The sequence below is a fragment of the Coregonus clupeaformis genome, unplaced genomic scaffold (genome assembly GCF_020615455.1).
Source record: "Coregonus clupeaformis isolate EN_2021a unplaced genomic scaffold, ASM2061545v1 scaf0561, whole genome shotgun sequence".
Classification (NCBI taxonomy): domain Eukaryota; kingdom Metazoa; phylum Chordata; class Actinopteri; order Salmoniformes; family Salmonidae; genus Coregonus; species Coregonus clupeaformis.
The window spans coordinates 136,107-150,203 of NW_025534016.1; the positions used below are offsets into that span (position 1 = coordinate 136,107).

General features: G+C 45.8%; 1 protein-coding gene across 2 annotated transcripts in view; it reads left to right on the forward strand.

Annotated features, from left to right (window-relative positions):
* Positions 1-14,097, forward strand: part of LOC121548517 — a 69,733-nt gene that overhangs the window by 3,907 nt on the left and 51,729 nt on the right. For both annotated transcript variants that reach the window (XM_041859973.2, XM_045215938.1), the window contains exons 2-3: positions 244-2,955; positions 8,678-8,844. In XM_041859973.2, coding sequence (XP_041715907.2) covers positions 342-2,955; positions 8,678-8,844 — 2,781 coding nt within the window. In that variant the 5' untranslated portion in view covers positions 244-341. The remainder of the gene's footprint in view (positions 1-243; positions 2,956-8,677; positions 8,845-14,097) is intronic.

Below are 14,097 nucleotides of genomic sequence, written 5' to 3' on the forward strand. Positions count from 1 at the left end.
ACGAGCAGGATTTCCAACCACTCAACTCCACTCACATGCTCTTCAAACAAGTTTTAGGGTTACATAAAATGTTTTTCTTGTTCATGAATGTGCACTCTTGTATTCCATTCTAATCCACTCATCTACCTTGCCTGAAGAAAATGGTCCACAACTCAAGCCATTTATAAGCATATATTCGGCAGCTATAACATTTTCAGTTGCCAGAAAGATATCCTAATATATAACCATCTCTTTTCATATTAGGAGAAAACCAGTCCAAGGGAAACAGAAGAAAGTCCACCGATGAGCTAGACTGTATTGGTCAGACACTCAAGTCTCTTTTCACCCAGTCTACATACTGTATGTTGACTACAGCTGAAGTTCTCATGGAAGGGACCCACAGCACCTTGCATCTGTACCAGCCCATCAGGGAGTGGATCTCTGTGAGGCCGTTCCTCCCTAAACTCATCCACACCCCCATCCACAGCGGTTCTGGTGGTTCCACCCACAAGACCCCCGCCTCTCATAGGGGTCAACCAATCATTCCCCACCATCTACTAGAGGAGGAGCTAGCAGAGACTGTGCAGAGGGGTCAGTCAGAAGAACATGGGTTTAAAAAACAGAAACAGAGTTTTGAGGAGGACATCCAGGCGGTTGCTTCTTCATCGTCGTCAGACTCTGAGCTCCAATGGTTGGCTGACTTCCACCTCTTACCTCTCTGCTCAGAGTGCAAGGCCAGGGTTGGGATGGGGAACCAGGGAGGGAAGCTCAGGCACCTGGGCTCCTCAGAGAACCGGGATGGCTGTTCCCCCAGATCCCCACTAGACCACCAGGCAACCAGGAGGAGGAGCACTGAGGGGCTGAGCGGCACCAGTAGCCTCCAGCACACCCTCACCCTGTCCCCTGGGACCCCACAGACCTCCAGGAAAAGGAGGCTGAAGAGGCTGTGGATGATGAGTGCTCCCCCAGCTGAGGAGAACCTTCAGTGGGGTGCAGTGGAGCCGAGGTCAGCCTATCCTTCTGGCGGTATCTCCAACTTCAAGGTCATGGAAGGAAGAGAGAGAGGGAAGACGGAGAAGAGTGACACTGTCATTGGAGGAGAGAGGGAGAGGGAGAGAGAGAGGGAGAGGGAGAGGGAGAAGGAGAAGAGGGATACCTTGACATGGGGGACAAAGAGGCCATGCACCAGTCCATCCAGCGCTGTTCTGGACTCCCTCATAGGGGTTCTACTCTCTGAGAACCGCCCTCATTCTCCAAACAAAGTTCTCCCATTTGAGTACCATTATCGTTATCGCATGCCCCGAGAGGTTCTAACTCTGAAAGAAGAGCCTGTTCATATTGACTCAGATACGGAGCTCTCAGAGTATGACAATGAATTGTGTAACACCTCCCCCTTCCCATCTAAATCTCAAGAGGTAGAGGATTCCCAGGACAGCACCAGGCAGTCTCCAGAAGGGGGGACCACCCAGGCTCTGAGCCCCAGCCAGGAGGGAGGTAGAGCGGAGAAGGGGTGGAGGATGGAGAGGGTGGAGGAAAAGAGGTCAGCCCAGCGGCGGTGTGAGGAGAGAGAGAGGGCGAGGAGGGATGCAGCATGGAGGGTGATGGGGAAGATTGAAGAGGTGGAGGGGATCATACAGAGGGTCAGTCTCACCAGCGCTGACTGGATCAAGGAGGAGAGAGAGGGGGGTGTTTTTGGACTGCTTACCTCTAAGCCAAATGAGTGTGTGTCTGAAGAAGAGTCAGTGTTAGAGACAAAACCTGAATGCTCTCTCCAGCCCCAGCGGCAGTGCTCTGTCCAGCCACCACCCTCTCTCCAGCCCCAGCTGCAGTGCTCTGTCCAGTCACCACCCTCTCTCCAGCCCCAGCGGCAGTGCTCTGTCCAGCCACCACCCTCTCTCCAGCCCCAGCTGCAGTGCTCTGTCCAGTCACCACCCTCTCTCCATCCCCAGCTGCAGTGCTCTGTCCAGCCACCACCCTCTCTCCAGCCCCAGCGGCAGTGCTCTGTCCAAACACCACCCTCTCTCCAGCCCCAGCTGCAGTGCTCTGTCCAGTCACCACCCTCTCTCCAGCCCCAGCTGCAGTGCTCTGTCCAGCCACCACCCTCTCTCCAGCCCCAGCTGCAGTGCTCTGTCCAGCCACCACACTTTCTTCAGCCCCAGCCACAACAACTGCCAGAACCCTCTGTCCAAACCCAGCCCTTTCTCCAGCCCCAACCAGAGCTCCAGGATTGGGGGCCCACTCGGGAAGATCCTCTCCCAGTCGAGGAGCTCCGTGCCCTGGGTGAGGCGCTGAGCCAGAGCCTGCGGAGAGCCCTGAGGATGGAGGGTCTAGGGGAGGACGAGGACTGGGAGTCAATGAGGTGTAGAGAAGAGTTCAGAGAAACTACCTGGAACTTCAACTTAAAGCAAACCACTTCAGAATCATCATTGGAACCCACTGACCTCTCCAATGACAACACCATGACCTTTGACCCTATGAGAGAATGGAAGCCGTCTCTCTCAGCCGTCTTGGATTGCACCTCATCCCTGCGGACCTCCAATAGCTTTAACAGCATGTCCCACATCCTGTCCCCTCTGTCCTCCCAGGTGTCCAGCCCTCATCTTAGCCACTGTCCCCTGCCTCGCTCCCTCTCCCAGCAGCCTAGGGAAAGACAAGAAGACAAAGACAGAATGAGGGAGGAGGAGGAGGAGGAGGAGGAGGAGGAGAGGAGGAGAAAGAACTCAGTCCTGGGCTGTCTGGTCCTGCAGGGTGGGAGTAGGGAGAGAGGAGGGAGAGGGAGAGGGAGAGGGAGAGGGAGTAGGGAGAGAGGAGGGATAGCTGACAAGAAGGGGGCCAGGAAGAGGGTGGCGTGGCTGGACCTGAGGCTGAATGAGCAGAACCAGAAGAAGAATCAGAACCAGAGTGACAACCAGAGCCAAGGCAACTCCATTTGGACTGAGCCCGGTGTTTCCAGTCCGTCCTCTGTGCTGTTTTCAGGTGAGTGCTCACCTTGTGTATTTGAACATGTCCAAATGATAACAAGAGAAAGGAGCTTACAGGAAGGGGAAAGAGACTGCGTAGAATGGATGAAGACTCATTGTGTTATGCAGCTGTACTGAGCTGCACAGGTTAACTGACCCTTAAACACACAACAACAGTACACGTTTCTTCTGCCCAGTGGGGTGAATATGTGGACATGCAGACAGAGCCCTGTGATGTTCTAGCCAAGTTCTGACAGTCAGGTTTACACATCGTTTAGTGATCTAAGACTCCAGTCTGTCTGTCTGCTGTTTCTGCCTCAACCACTCTGCTTTCTCTATAGTCAGGTGACTGCTAGGGGCCAAGACTGCTTGGGGCCACACAAACACGCACACGCACACGCACTCGCACACGCACACGCACTCACGCACACGCACACACACACACACACACACACACACACACACACACACACACACACACACACACACACACACACACACACACACACACACACACACACACACACACACAGAGACACACACGCGCACACCTCGCACACTCGCACACGCACTCACGCACACGCACACACACACACACACACACACACACACACACACACACACACACACACACACACACAGACACACACACACACACACACACACACACAGATGTTGACCATTTGTACTTCCCAACTTATCACACTCCTTTTGAGGCTGTAAACTCTTGAAAACCATCATGGGGCCATCATCATTCCCAGACTACCATACATCCTCTCTACCCATGTTTAGTGCACCAGAGGCACCCTTGTGTCTGTTTGTGTGTGTGTGTTCTAGCATGGGGAGCGCACCTGCCAGGGCTCCCTGGGAAGTTATCAGCCATGGTTGGATGTGCAGTGACCTGGAGTTGACCCAAGGTCCAGGATTAAGGACTAGTGTGTGTCTCTCTCTGTCTCTCTCTCTCTCTCTCTCTCTCTCTCTCTCTCTCTCTCTCTCTCTCTCTCTCTCTCTCTCTCTCTCTCTCTCTCTCTCTCTCTCTCTCTCTCTCTCTCTCTCTCTCTCTCTCTCTCTCTCTCTCTCTCGCTGTCTCTCTCTCTGTCTCTCTTTGTCTCTCTCTCAGTCACTGTCTCTCTCTCTGTCAATTAAATTAAATGCAAAGGGATTTATTGGCATGTTAACATTGCCAAAGCAAGTGAAATAGATAATAAACAAAAGTGAAATAAACAATTAAAAATAAACATTAAACAGTCAAACTCATAAAAGTTCCAAAGGAATAGAGACATTTCAAATGTCATATTATGGCTATATACAGTGTTGTAACAATGTGCAAATGGTTGAAGTGCAAAAGGGAAAATAAATAAACATAAATATGGGTTGTATTTACAATGGTGTTTGTTCTTCACTGGTTGTCCTTTTCTTGTGGCAACAGGTCACAAATATTGCTGCTGTGATTGCACACTGTGGTTTTTCACCCAATAGATATGGGAGTTTATCAAAATTGGGTTTGTTTTCGTATTCTTTGTGGATCTGTGTAATCTGAGGGAAATAGTGTCTCTCATATGGTCATACATTTGGCAGGAGGTTAGGAAGTGCAGCTCCGTTTCCACCTCATTTTGTGGGCAGTGTGCACATAGCCTGTCTTCTCTTGAGAGCCAGGTCTGCCTTCGGCGGCCTTTCTCAATAGCAAGGCTATGCTCACTGAGTCTGTACATAGTCAAAGCTTTCCTTAAGTTTGGGTCAGTCACAGTGGTCAGGTATTCTGCCACTGTGTACTCTCTGTTTAGGGCCAAATAGCATTGTAGTTTGCTCTGTTTTTTTGTTAATTCTTTCCAATGTGTCAAGTAATTATATTTTTGTTTTCTCATGATTTGGTTGGGTCTAATTGTGTTGCTGTCCTGGGGCTCTGTGGGGTCTGTTTGTGTTTGTGAACAGAGCCCCAGGACCAGCTTGCTTAGGGGACTCTTCTCCAGGTTCATCTCTCTGTAGGTGATGGCTTTGTTATGAAAGGTTTGGGAATCACTTCCTTTTAGGTGGTTGTAGAATTTAACCGCTCTTTTCTGGATTTTGATAATTAGTGGGTATCGGCCTAATTCTGCTCTGCATGCAATATTTGGTGTTTTATGTTGTACACTGAGGATATTTTTGCATAATTCTGCATGCAGAGTATCAATTTGGTGTTTGTCCCATTTTGTGAATTCTTGGTTGGTGAGCGGACCCCAGACCTCACAACCATAAAGGGCAATGGGTTCTATAACTGATTCAAGTATTTTTAGCCAGATCCTAATTGGTGTGTTGAATTGTATGTTCCTTTTGATGGCATAGAAGGCCCTTCTTGCCTTGTCTCTCAGATCGTTCACAGCTTTGTGGAAGTTACCTGTGGCGCTGATGTTTAGGCCGAGGTATTTATAGTTTTTTGTGTGCTTTAGGGCTCTAGGTGGAATTTGTATTTGTGGTCCTGGCAACTGGACCTTTTTTGGAACACCATTATTGTTGTCTTACTGAGATTTACTGTCAGGGCCCAGGTCTGACAGAATCTGTGCAGAATATCTAGGTGCTGCTGTAGGCCCTCCTTGGTAGGGGACAGAAGCACCAGATCATCAGCAAACAGTAGACATTTGACTTCAGATTCTAGTAGGGTGAGGCTGGGTGCTGCAGACTGTTTTAGTGCCCTCGCCAATTCGTTGATATAAATGCTGAAGAGGGTGGGGCTTAAGCTGCATCCCTGTCTCACCCCATGGCCCTGTGGAAAGAAATGTGTGTGTTTTTTGCAAATTTTTACCGCACACCTTTTGTTTGTGTACATGGATTTTATAATGTCATGTATTTTTCCCCCAACACCACTTTCCGTCAATTTGTATAGCAGACCCTCATGCCAAATTGAGTCAAAAGCTTTTTTGAAATCAACAAAGCATGAGAAGACTTTGCCTTTGTTTTGGTTTGTTCGTTTGTCAATTAGGGTGTGCAGGGTGAATACGTGGTCTGTCGTACGGTAATTTGGTAAAAAGCCAAGTTGACATTTGCTCAGTACATTGTTTTCACTGAGGAAATGTAAGAGTCTGCTGTTAATGATAATGAAGAGGATTTTCCCAAGGTTGTTGTTGACCCATAACCCACGGTAGTTATTGGGGTAAAATTTGTCTCCACTTTTGTGGATTGGGGTGATCAGTCCTTGGTTCCAAATATTGGGGAACATGCCAGAGCTAAGGATGATGTTAAAGTTTTAAGTATAGCCAATTGGAATTTGTGGTCTGTATATTTGATCATTTCATTGAGGATACCATCAACCCCACAGGCCTTTTTGTGTTGGAGGGTTTGTATTTTGTCCTGTAGTTCATTCAATGTTATTGGAGAATCCAGTGGGTTCTGGTAGTCTTTAATAGTTGATTTTAAGATTTGTATTTGGTCATGTATATGTTTTTGCTGTTTGTTATTTGTTACAGGGCCAAAATGATTGGTGAAGTGGTTTACCCATACATCTCCGTTTTGGATAGATAACTCTTCGTGTTGTTGTTTGTTTAGTGTTTTCCAATTTCCCCAGAAGTGGTTAGAGTCTATGGATTCTTCAATTAGATTGAGCTGATTTCTGATGTGCTGTTCCTACTTTTTCCGTAGTGTATTTCTGTATTGTTTTAGTGATTCACCATAGTGAAGGTGTAGGCTCAGGTTTTCTGGGTCTCAATGTTTTTGGTTGGTTAGGTTTCTCAATTTCTTTCTTAGGTTTTTGCATTCTTCATCAAACCATTTGTCATTGTTGTTAATTTTCTTTGGTTTTCTGTTTGACATTTTTAGATTTGATAGGGAATCTGAGAGGTCAAATATACTGTTTAGGTTTTCTACTGCCAAGTTTACACCTTCACTATTACAGTGGAACATTTTGTCCAGGAAGTTGTCTAAAAGGGATTTAATTTGTTGTTGCCTAATTGTTTTTTGGTAGGTTTCCACACTATTTCCCTTCCATCTATAGCATATCTTAATATTATTCAGTTCCTTTGGCTTTGATGCCTCATGATTGAGTATTGCTCTGTTCAAGTAGACTGTGATTTTGCTGTGATCTGATAGGGGTGTCAATTGGCTGACTGTGAACGCTCTGAGAGACTCTGGGTTGAGGTCAGTGATAAAGTGGTCTACAGTACTACTGCCAAGAGATGAGCTATAGGTGTACCTACCGTAGGAGTCCCCTCGAAGCCTGCCATTGACTATGTACACACCCAGTGTGCGACAGAGCTGCAGGAGTTGTGACCCGATTTTGTTGGTTATGTTGTCGTAGTTGTGCCTAGGGGGGCATATGGGGGAGGGAATGCTGTCACCTCCAGGTAGGTGTTTGTCCCCCTGTGTGCTGAAGGTGTCAGGTTGTCTTCCAGTTCTGGCATTTAGGTCGCCATAGAATAGCAATCTGTCTCTCTCTGTCTGTCTCTCTCTGTGTTGCTCTCTCAGTCTCCCTCTGTCTCTCTCCCTCTGTCTCTCTCTCTCTGTATCTCTCTGTCTCTGTCTCTGTCTCTTTCTCTCTCTCTCTCTCTCTGTCTCTCTCTCTCTCTCTCTCTCTCTCTCTCTCTCTCTCTCTCTCTCTCTCTCTCTCTCTCTCTCACCCTCTCTCTCTATCTATCTCTATCTCTCATATCTCAGTTAGGCACATCTCATTACCATCTGTTTTATTGGCTGTAGCATTGAGTTCATGTAGTCAGGCTGTTTTATTGGCTGTAGCATTGAGTTAATGTAGCCCATCTGTTTTATGGGCTGGAGCATTGAGTTCATGTAGTCAGGCTGTTTTATTGGCTGGAGCATTGAGTTCATGTAGCCCATCTGTTTTATGGGCTGGAGCATTGAGTTCATGTAGTCAGGCTGTTTTATTGGCTGGAGCATTGAGTTCATGTAGTCAGGCTGTTTTATGGGCTGGAGCATTGAGTTCATGTAGCCCATCTGTTTTATGGGCTGGAGCATTGAGTTCATGTAGTCAGGCTGTTTTATTGGCTGGAGCATTGAGTTCATGTAGTCCAGCTGTTTTATTGGCTGGAGCATTGAGTTCATGTAGCCCATCTGTTTTATGGGCTGGAGCATTGAGTTCATGTAGCCCATCTGTTTTATTGGCTGGAGCATTGAGTTCATGTAGTCAGGCTGTTTTATTGGCTGGAGCATTGAGTTCATGTAGTCCATCTGTTAGTGTCTGATAATTACATTGGCAGCAATTCCTCTCCTATTTCTGAAGGTGGTGCCACAGCTCAACCTGAAACAGAACCATTCAATGGGAATGCCCTTGTCATTATACACAGACAATGCTTGGGGAAATTTAGGGAAACATGTGGCCTTATGTTGAAGCTGTGCTGTAGTTTTAATGTAACTGGTGATGTCATCCCTAGGCAAACTGTAAAGACGCTTTACTGCAATGGAAGTTGGAACTGGACTTGTTAAGTACATCACACAAATACACATTTCTACCTACCCAGATCAAGAGTTTCTGCAAGGATTTCTCCATTCATTCATTGAATTTCAATTCACTTTCTGTATTCACTGAATTGAAACTGAATTGACCTCAACCATCCTGTATCGGTGGTTAGGTCTACCTGCTTAGGTTGAACTCTCTGTGATGTCTTGTGTGTAAGTTACAAGTGGTATACATACATCCAGTCACTTGTAGGTGTAGGGTACAAAAAGTAAAGTCATGGAAGAAACCCACACATTATTGAATGCTCCCAACGGTTTTATTTAATGCAACGTTTCGACTGTCCTGTTTCTCTCCCCAGACGAGGCCCTGACGAGACAGGAGGAGATCTGGCAGAGAGAGGTGGAGGATTCTCTGTCGTACTGCCGGTCCCTGACCCGCCCCTCTCGCCCCAAACACGTCGACTTCCTCAGGATCACACCACTGGAAGATGACATCACCAGCGACTTGCCTTTCTCCCCACAGCGAGTGAGTTGTTCTGACGTCTTAGACATTTCAGACACACTTTACTTAAAGCATCCAGGTATAATGCTTTATTTTGTATTATTATGATTTATTTGGTGTAAAGAGACTTAGGAATGGGAAGCTGCTAGGCCCTGTGTGATGCACAGGACTGTATTTGTTTTAGTTTTTCAGCTATTACTTAACCAAAGGGATTTATAGATGCTTTGTCTGAATGCACAGTGTGTGTGTGTAAGTGTGTGTCTGCGCATGTGTGTGTTGAGTGGATTTCTGCTGCCCACTAGCTGTCTGCCTGCTATCCTTTGACAGGCACCTTGCCTGGCTGTTTAAGCAGCTTGCGGGTGGGGGGTGGGGAAGGGGTGGGGGGTTGTTGGCCTGCTCTGCACCTGTCACATCTAAAATCCTGTTCACCTCTTATTGGACACGTCTGTGTTAACTTTTCTCTAGATCAGTGGTCATTCATAGTGCACAAAATGTTCTACTATAACACTATTATCAACTTTTTGGATTGATAACACTTTCATAATACATGTTTTGTAAAAGTGTTTGGTTTGATTTGATCAAAGGGGTTATTATATGTTTTAAAAGGGCCTTTGTGGTCTAGAGTGACTTGTAGGAACCTCTGCATCTACTCTTCACATTCAAACATACTGACACAGTGAAACCATTAACCTCCTCCTCCAACTTAACCCCTTAATAGCTCATTGAAAGCCCCTTAATCCTCAGAAATACACCTGTCCACTGACTGAAGTCCACTTCATTGGTGGGCAGAGTTTGAAAGCCTTAGAGAGTACATTCACTTGACTGTGTGCTAAGCTTCCATAGGAATCATCTCCAAGTTATGATATAAAGTGCATTCGGAAAGTATTCAGACCCCTTGACTTTTTCCAAATTTTGTTACGTTACAGCCTTATTCTAAAATGTCAATCTACACACAATACCACAAAATGACAAAGCAAAAACTGTTTTTTAGATTTTTTTGCAAATGTATTGAAAATAAAACACGGAAATATTACATTTACATAAGTATTCAGACCCTTTACTCAGTACTTTGTTGAAGCACCTTTGGCAGCAATTACAGCCTCGAGTCTTCTTGGGTATGACGCTACGCTACAAATACAGTCCTGTGCATCACACATGGCCTAGCAGCGTCCCATTCCTAAGTCTCTTTACACAACAAAAACCTAATACACACAAATCTAAGTAAGAGAATGGAATAAGAATATATAAATATATGGATGAGCAATGTCATTATCAGAGTGGCATAGGCTAAGATGCAATAGATAGTATAGAATACAGTATATACAGTACATATGAGATGGGTAATGCAAGATATGTAAACATTATTAAGGTGCCATTATTAAAGTGACTAGTGTTCCATTTATTAAAGTCGCCAGTCATTTTCAAGTCTGTATGTAGGCAGCAGCCTCTCTGTGCTAGTGATGGCTGTTTAACAGTCTGATGGCCTTGAGATAGAAGCTGTTTTTCAGTCTCTCGGTCCCAGCTTTGATGCACCTGTACTGAGCTCGCCTTCTGGATGATAGCGGGGTGAACAGGCAGTGGCTCGGGTGGTAGTTGTCCTTGATTATCTTTTTGGCCTTCCTGTGACATCGGGTGCTGTAGGTGTCCTGGAGGGCAGGTAGTTTGCCCCGGGGGATGCGTTGTGCAGACCACACCACCCTCTGGAGAGCCCTGCGGTTGTGGGCGGTGCAGTTGCCGTACCAGGCGGTGATACAGCCCAACAGAATGCTGTCAATTGTGCATCTGTAAAAGTTTGTGAGGGTTTTAGGTGACAGGCCAAATTTCATCAGCCTCCTGAGGTTGAAGAGACGCTGTTGCGCCTTCTTCACCACACTGTCTGTGTGGGTGGACCATTTCAGTTTGTCGGTGATATGTACGCCGGGGAACTTAAAACGTTCCACCTTCTCCACTGCTGTCCCGTCGATGTGGATGACTAGCGACTCATGGTGTAATTGTAACAATATACAGGAACTCAAGTCATTTTTGTTCACCTGAATTCCTCACAATCAAATGCTGACCATATTACCCCCCCTCAAGCCGATACCACGACGGCCCTCAAGGAACTTCACTAGACTTTATGCAAACTGGAAACCATATATCCTGAGGCTGCATTTATTGTAGCTGGGGATTTTAACAAAGCAAATTTGAGAAAAAGGCTACCTAAATTCTATCAGCATATTGACTGTAGCTCTGGAAAAACACTGTTATACTAATTTCCGCTATGCACACAAGGCCCTCCCCCGCCCTCCTTTCAGCAAATCTGACCACGACTCCATTTCGCTCCTCCCTTCCTATAGGCAGAAACTCAAACAGGAAGCACCCGTGCTTAGGACTATTCAAATCTGGTCTGACCAATCGGAATCCATGCTTCAAGATTGTTTTGATCACGCGGACTGGGATATATTCCGGGTAGCCTCTGAGAATAATATAGACGTATACACTGATTCGGTGCGTGGATTTATAAGGAAGTGTATTGGAGATGTTCAAGTCCAGGCTCTGGCTGGGCCACTCAAGGACATTCAGAGACTTGTCCCGAAGCCACTCCTGCGTTGTCTTGGCTGTGTGCTGTCTTGGTCGTTGTCCTGTTGGAAAGGTGAACCTTCGCGCCAGTCTGAGGTCCTGAGCACTCTGGAGCAGGTTTTCATCAAGGATCTCTCAAACTTTGCTCCGTTAATCTTTCCCTCAATCCTGACTAGTCTCCCAGTCCCTGCCACTGAAGAACATCCCCACAGCATGATGCTGTCACCACCATGCATCACCGTAGGGATGGGTTCCAGGTTTCCTCCAGACGTGACGCTTGGCATTCAGTTTAATCTTGGTTTCATCAGACCAGAGAGTCCTTTAGGTGCCTTTTAGCAAACTCCAAGCGGGCTGTCATGTGCCTTTTACTGAGGAGTGGATTCCGTCTGGCCACTCTACCATAAAGGCCTGATTGGTGGAGTGCTGCAGAGATGGTTGTCCTTCTGGAAGTTTCTCCCATCTCCACATACGAACTCTGGAGCTCTGTCAGAGTGACCATCGGGTTCTTGGTCACCTCACTGACCAAGGCCCTCTCCCCTGCTTAGTTTGGCCAGGTGGCCAGCTCTAGGAAGACTCTTGGTGGTTCCAAACTTCTTCCATGTAAGAATGATGGAGACCACTGTGTTCTTGGGGACCTTCAATGCTGCAGAAATGCTTTGGTACCCTTCCGCAGATCTGTGTCTCGACACAATCCTGTCTCTGAGCTTTACGGACAATTCCTTCGACATCATGGCTTTGTTTTTGCTCTGACATGCACTGTCAACTCTGTGACCTTATATAGACAGGTGTGTACCTTTCCAAATCATGTCCAATCAACTTAATTTACCACAGGTTGACTCCAATCAAGTAGAAACATCTCAAGGATGATCAAATGAAACAGGATTCACCTGAGCTCAATTTGGAGTCTCATAGCAAAGGGTCTGAATACTAATGTAAATAAGTTATTTGTGTTTTTTTATTTTGAATAAATTTGCGAACATTTCTAAAAACCTGTTTTTGCTTTGTCATTATGGGGTATTGTGTGTAGATTGATGAGTACATTTTCTTTATTTAATCCATTTTAGAAAAAGGCTGTAACGTAGCAAAATGTGGAAAAAGTCAAGGGGTCTGAATACTTTCCGAATGCACTGTACAGGTATTACATAATGTAGAGTTTCTGATAGATTTCCTTAGGGGTTTTCTTTAGCAAATATATATTTTAAAAAAACATATTCTGAAGATTCTGAATTCATGATAAATATTATATATCATTTTTACCTACACTATACATTATCCCCTGGCATTGGATTTGAACCAGTGAGCTGGATAATTTGCATTTATTTCTCTCTAATTCTATCTTAATGCTATTTGCTACAGGATTATCTGGTTACATTTCTCCTACATAAACAGGTCCATGCTCGAGAGCCCCAATAGCCCACCCTGGTAACCATTACATGGCAATGCAATAGGAAAGTGCATTAAGACTTAAGTCATTGGCCATAGGCCTACTAAGATCAGGCTTTGTGATTAAATCCCGTCCGTATCATATGGAGTACTGTAAGTCTCAACCCTGTAAGTCTCAAGTTATATCAATGGTTTCACTTTCTGTGATACTGTATGAATTTGTCCTTCTCTCTCTTGCAACATGCAGTGATAGCCGCCAAATTAAACACATACAAGGGTGGTGTCTGATCTGTAGATAGCCATGCAAATACACTAGCCATTTGAAACACAACGGACTGTCATAATATGTACATTGTAATTGATTGCGTATAATACTGTAAATGTATCTATTTCCTCTTACTCTTTCCAATTCACCTTTACCATTATTTTGACCTGTATAGTTGCATCGTTGGTATATCGTATTTGAAATGTGTGTGACTGTCCTTGTCTGTCAGTGTATGTATGTGTGTTTTGTTACTTGCCAGGTTTTGTGTTTTTTTTTTTGTGGACCCCAGGAAGAGTAGCTGCTGCTTCTGCAAAAGCCAATGGGGATCCACCCCCAAAAAAATTTGACATGTGAGAAAATAAGACCAACTTTCTATGGATTTAAATAGTAAGACGTATAGGCGGGGTCAGAACTGAGTGGAGACGGAGACTTCCACGTCACTATAGGCTACTGCTATAGAGCTCAGCTCTTGAAGAAGTGTACTGTCTCCCATTTACCATCTGTCAGTCTGGGTGTGGTGTGCTGTGCTGTGCTGTGGTCTGGGTGGATACCAGAGTATAACTCCAAAGTGGAACTCTCAGGGTGTAGTCAGTCACAGTCTGTTACGGTGGTGCTACTGCTGAGCCCGAGTGTCTTCAGTGAGGAGAGAAGAAGAAGCTGGATAGTTGGAGGAGGAAGAAGTCTGCTGCAGTCTACGACAGAAGCAGATTGTCTTCGGTGAATAGGGAAGGAGAGGCTGAATAGTTGGAGGAGAAGAGGACCAGACCAAAAGACTACCTACTTTCACTTATTATGTTTCTCTCTAACGACAGAAGACAGAGGGATCTGAACAGAAGACAGGGGTTTGAACAGAAGACAGGGATCTGAACAGAAGACAGAGGGATCTGAACAGAAGACAAAGGGATCTGAACAGAAGACAGAGGGATCTGAACAGAAGACAGAGGGATCTGAACAGAAGACAGAGGGATCTGAACAGAAGACAGAGGGATCTGAACAGAGAAGTAGAAGATGAGACTGGTGAATAATAGAGCTCAACTCTCTTTGGAGCATTGCCTTTTTTCCAGCACTTT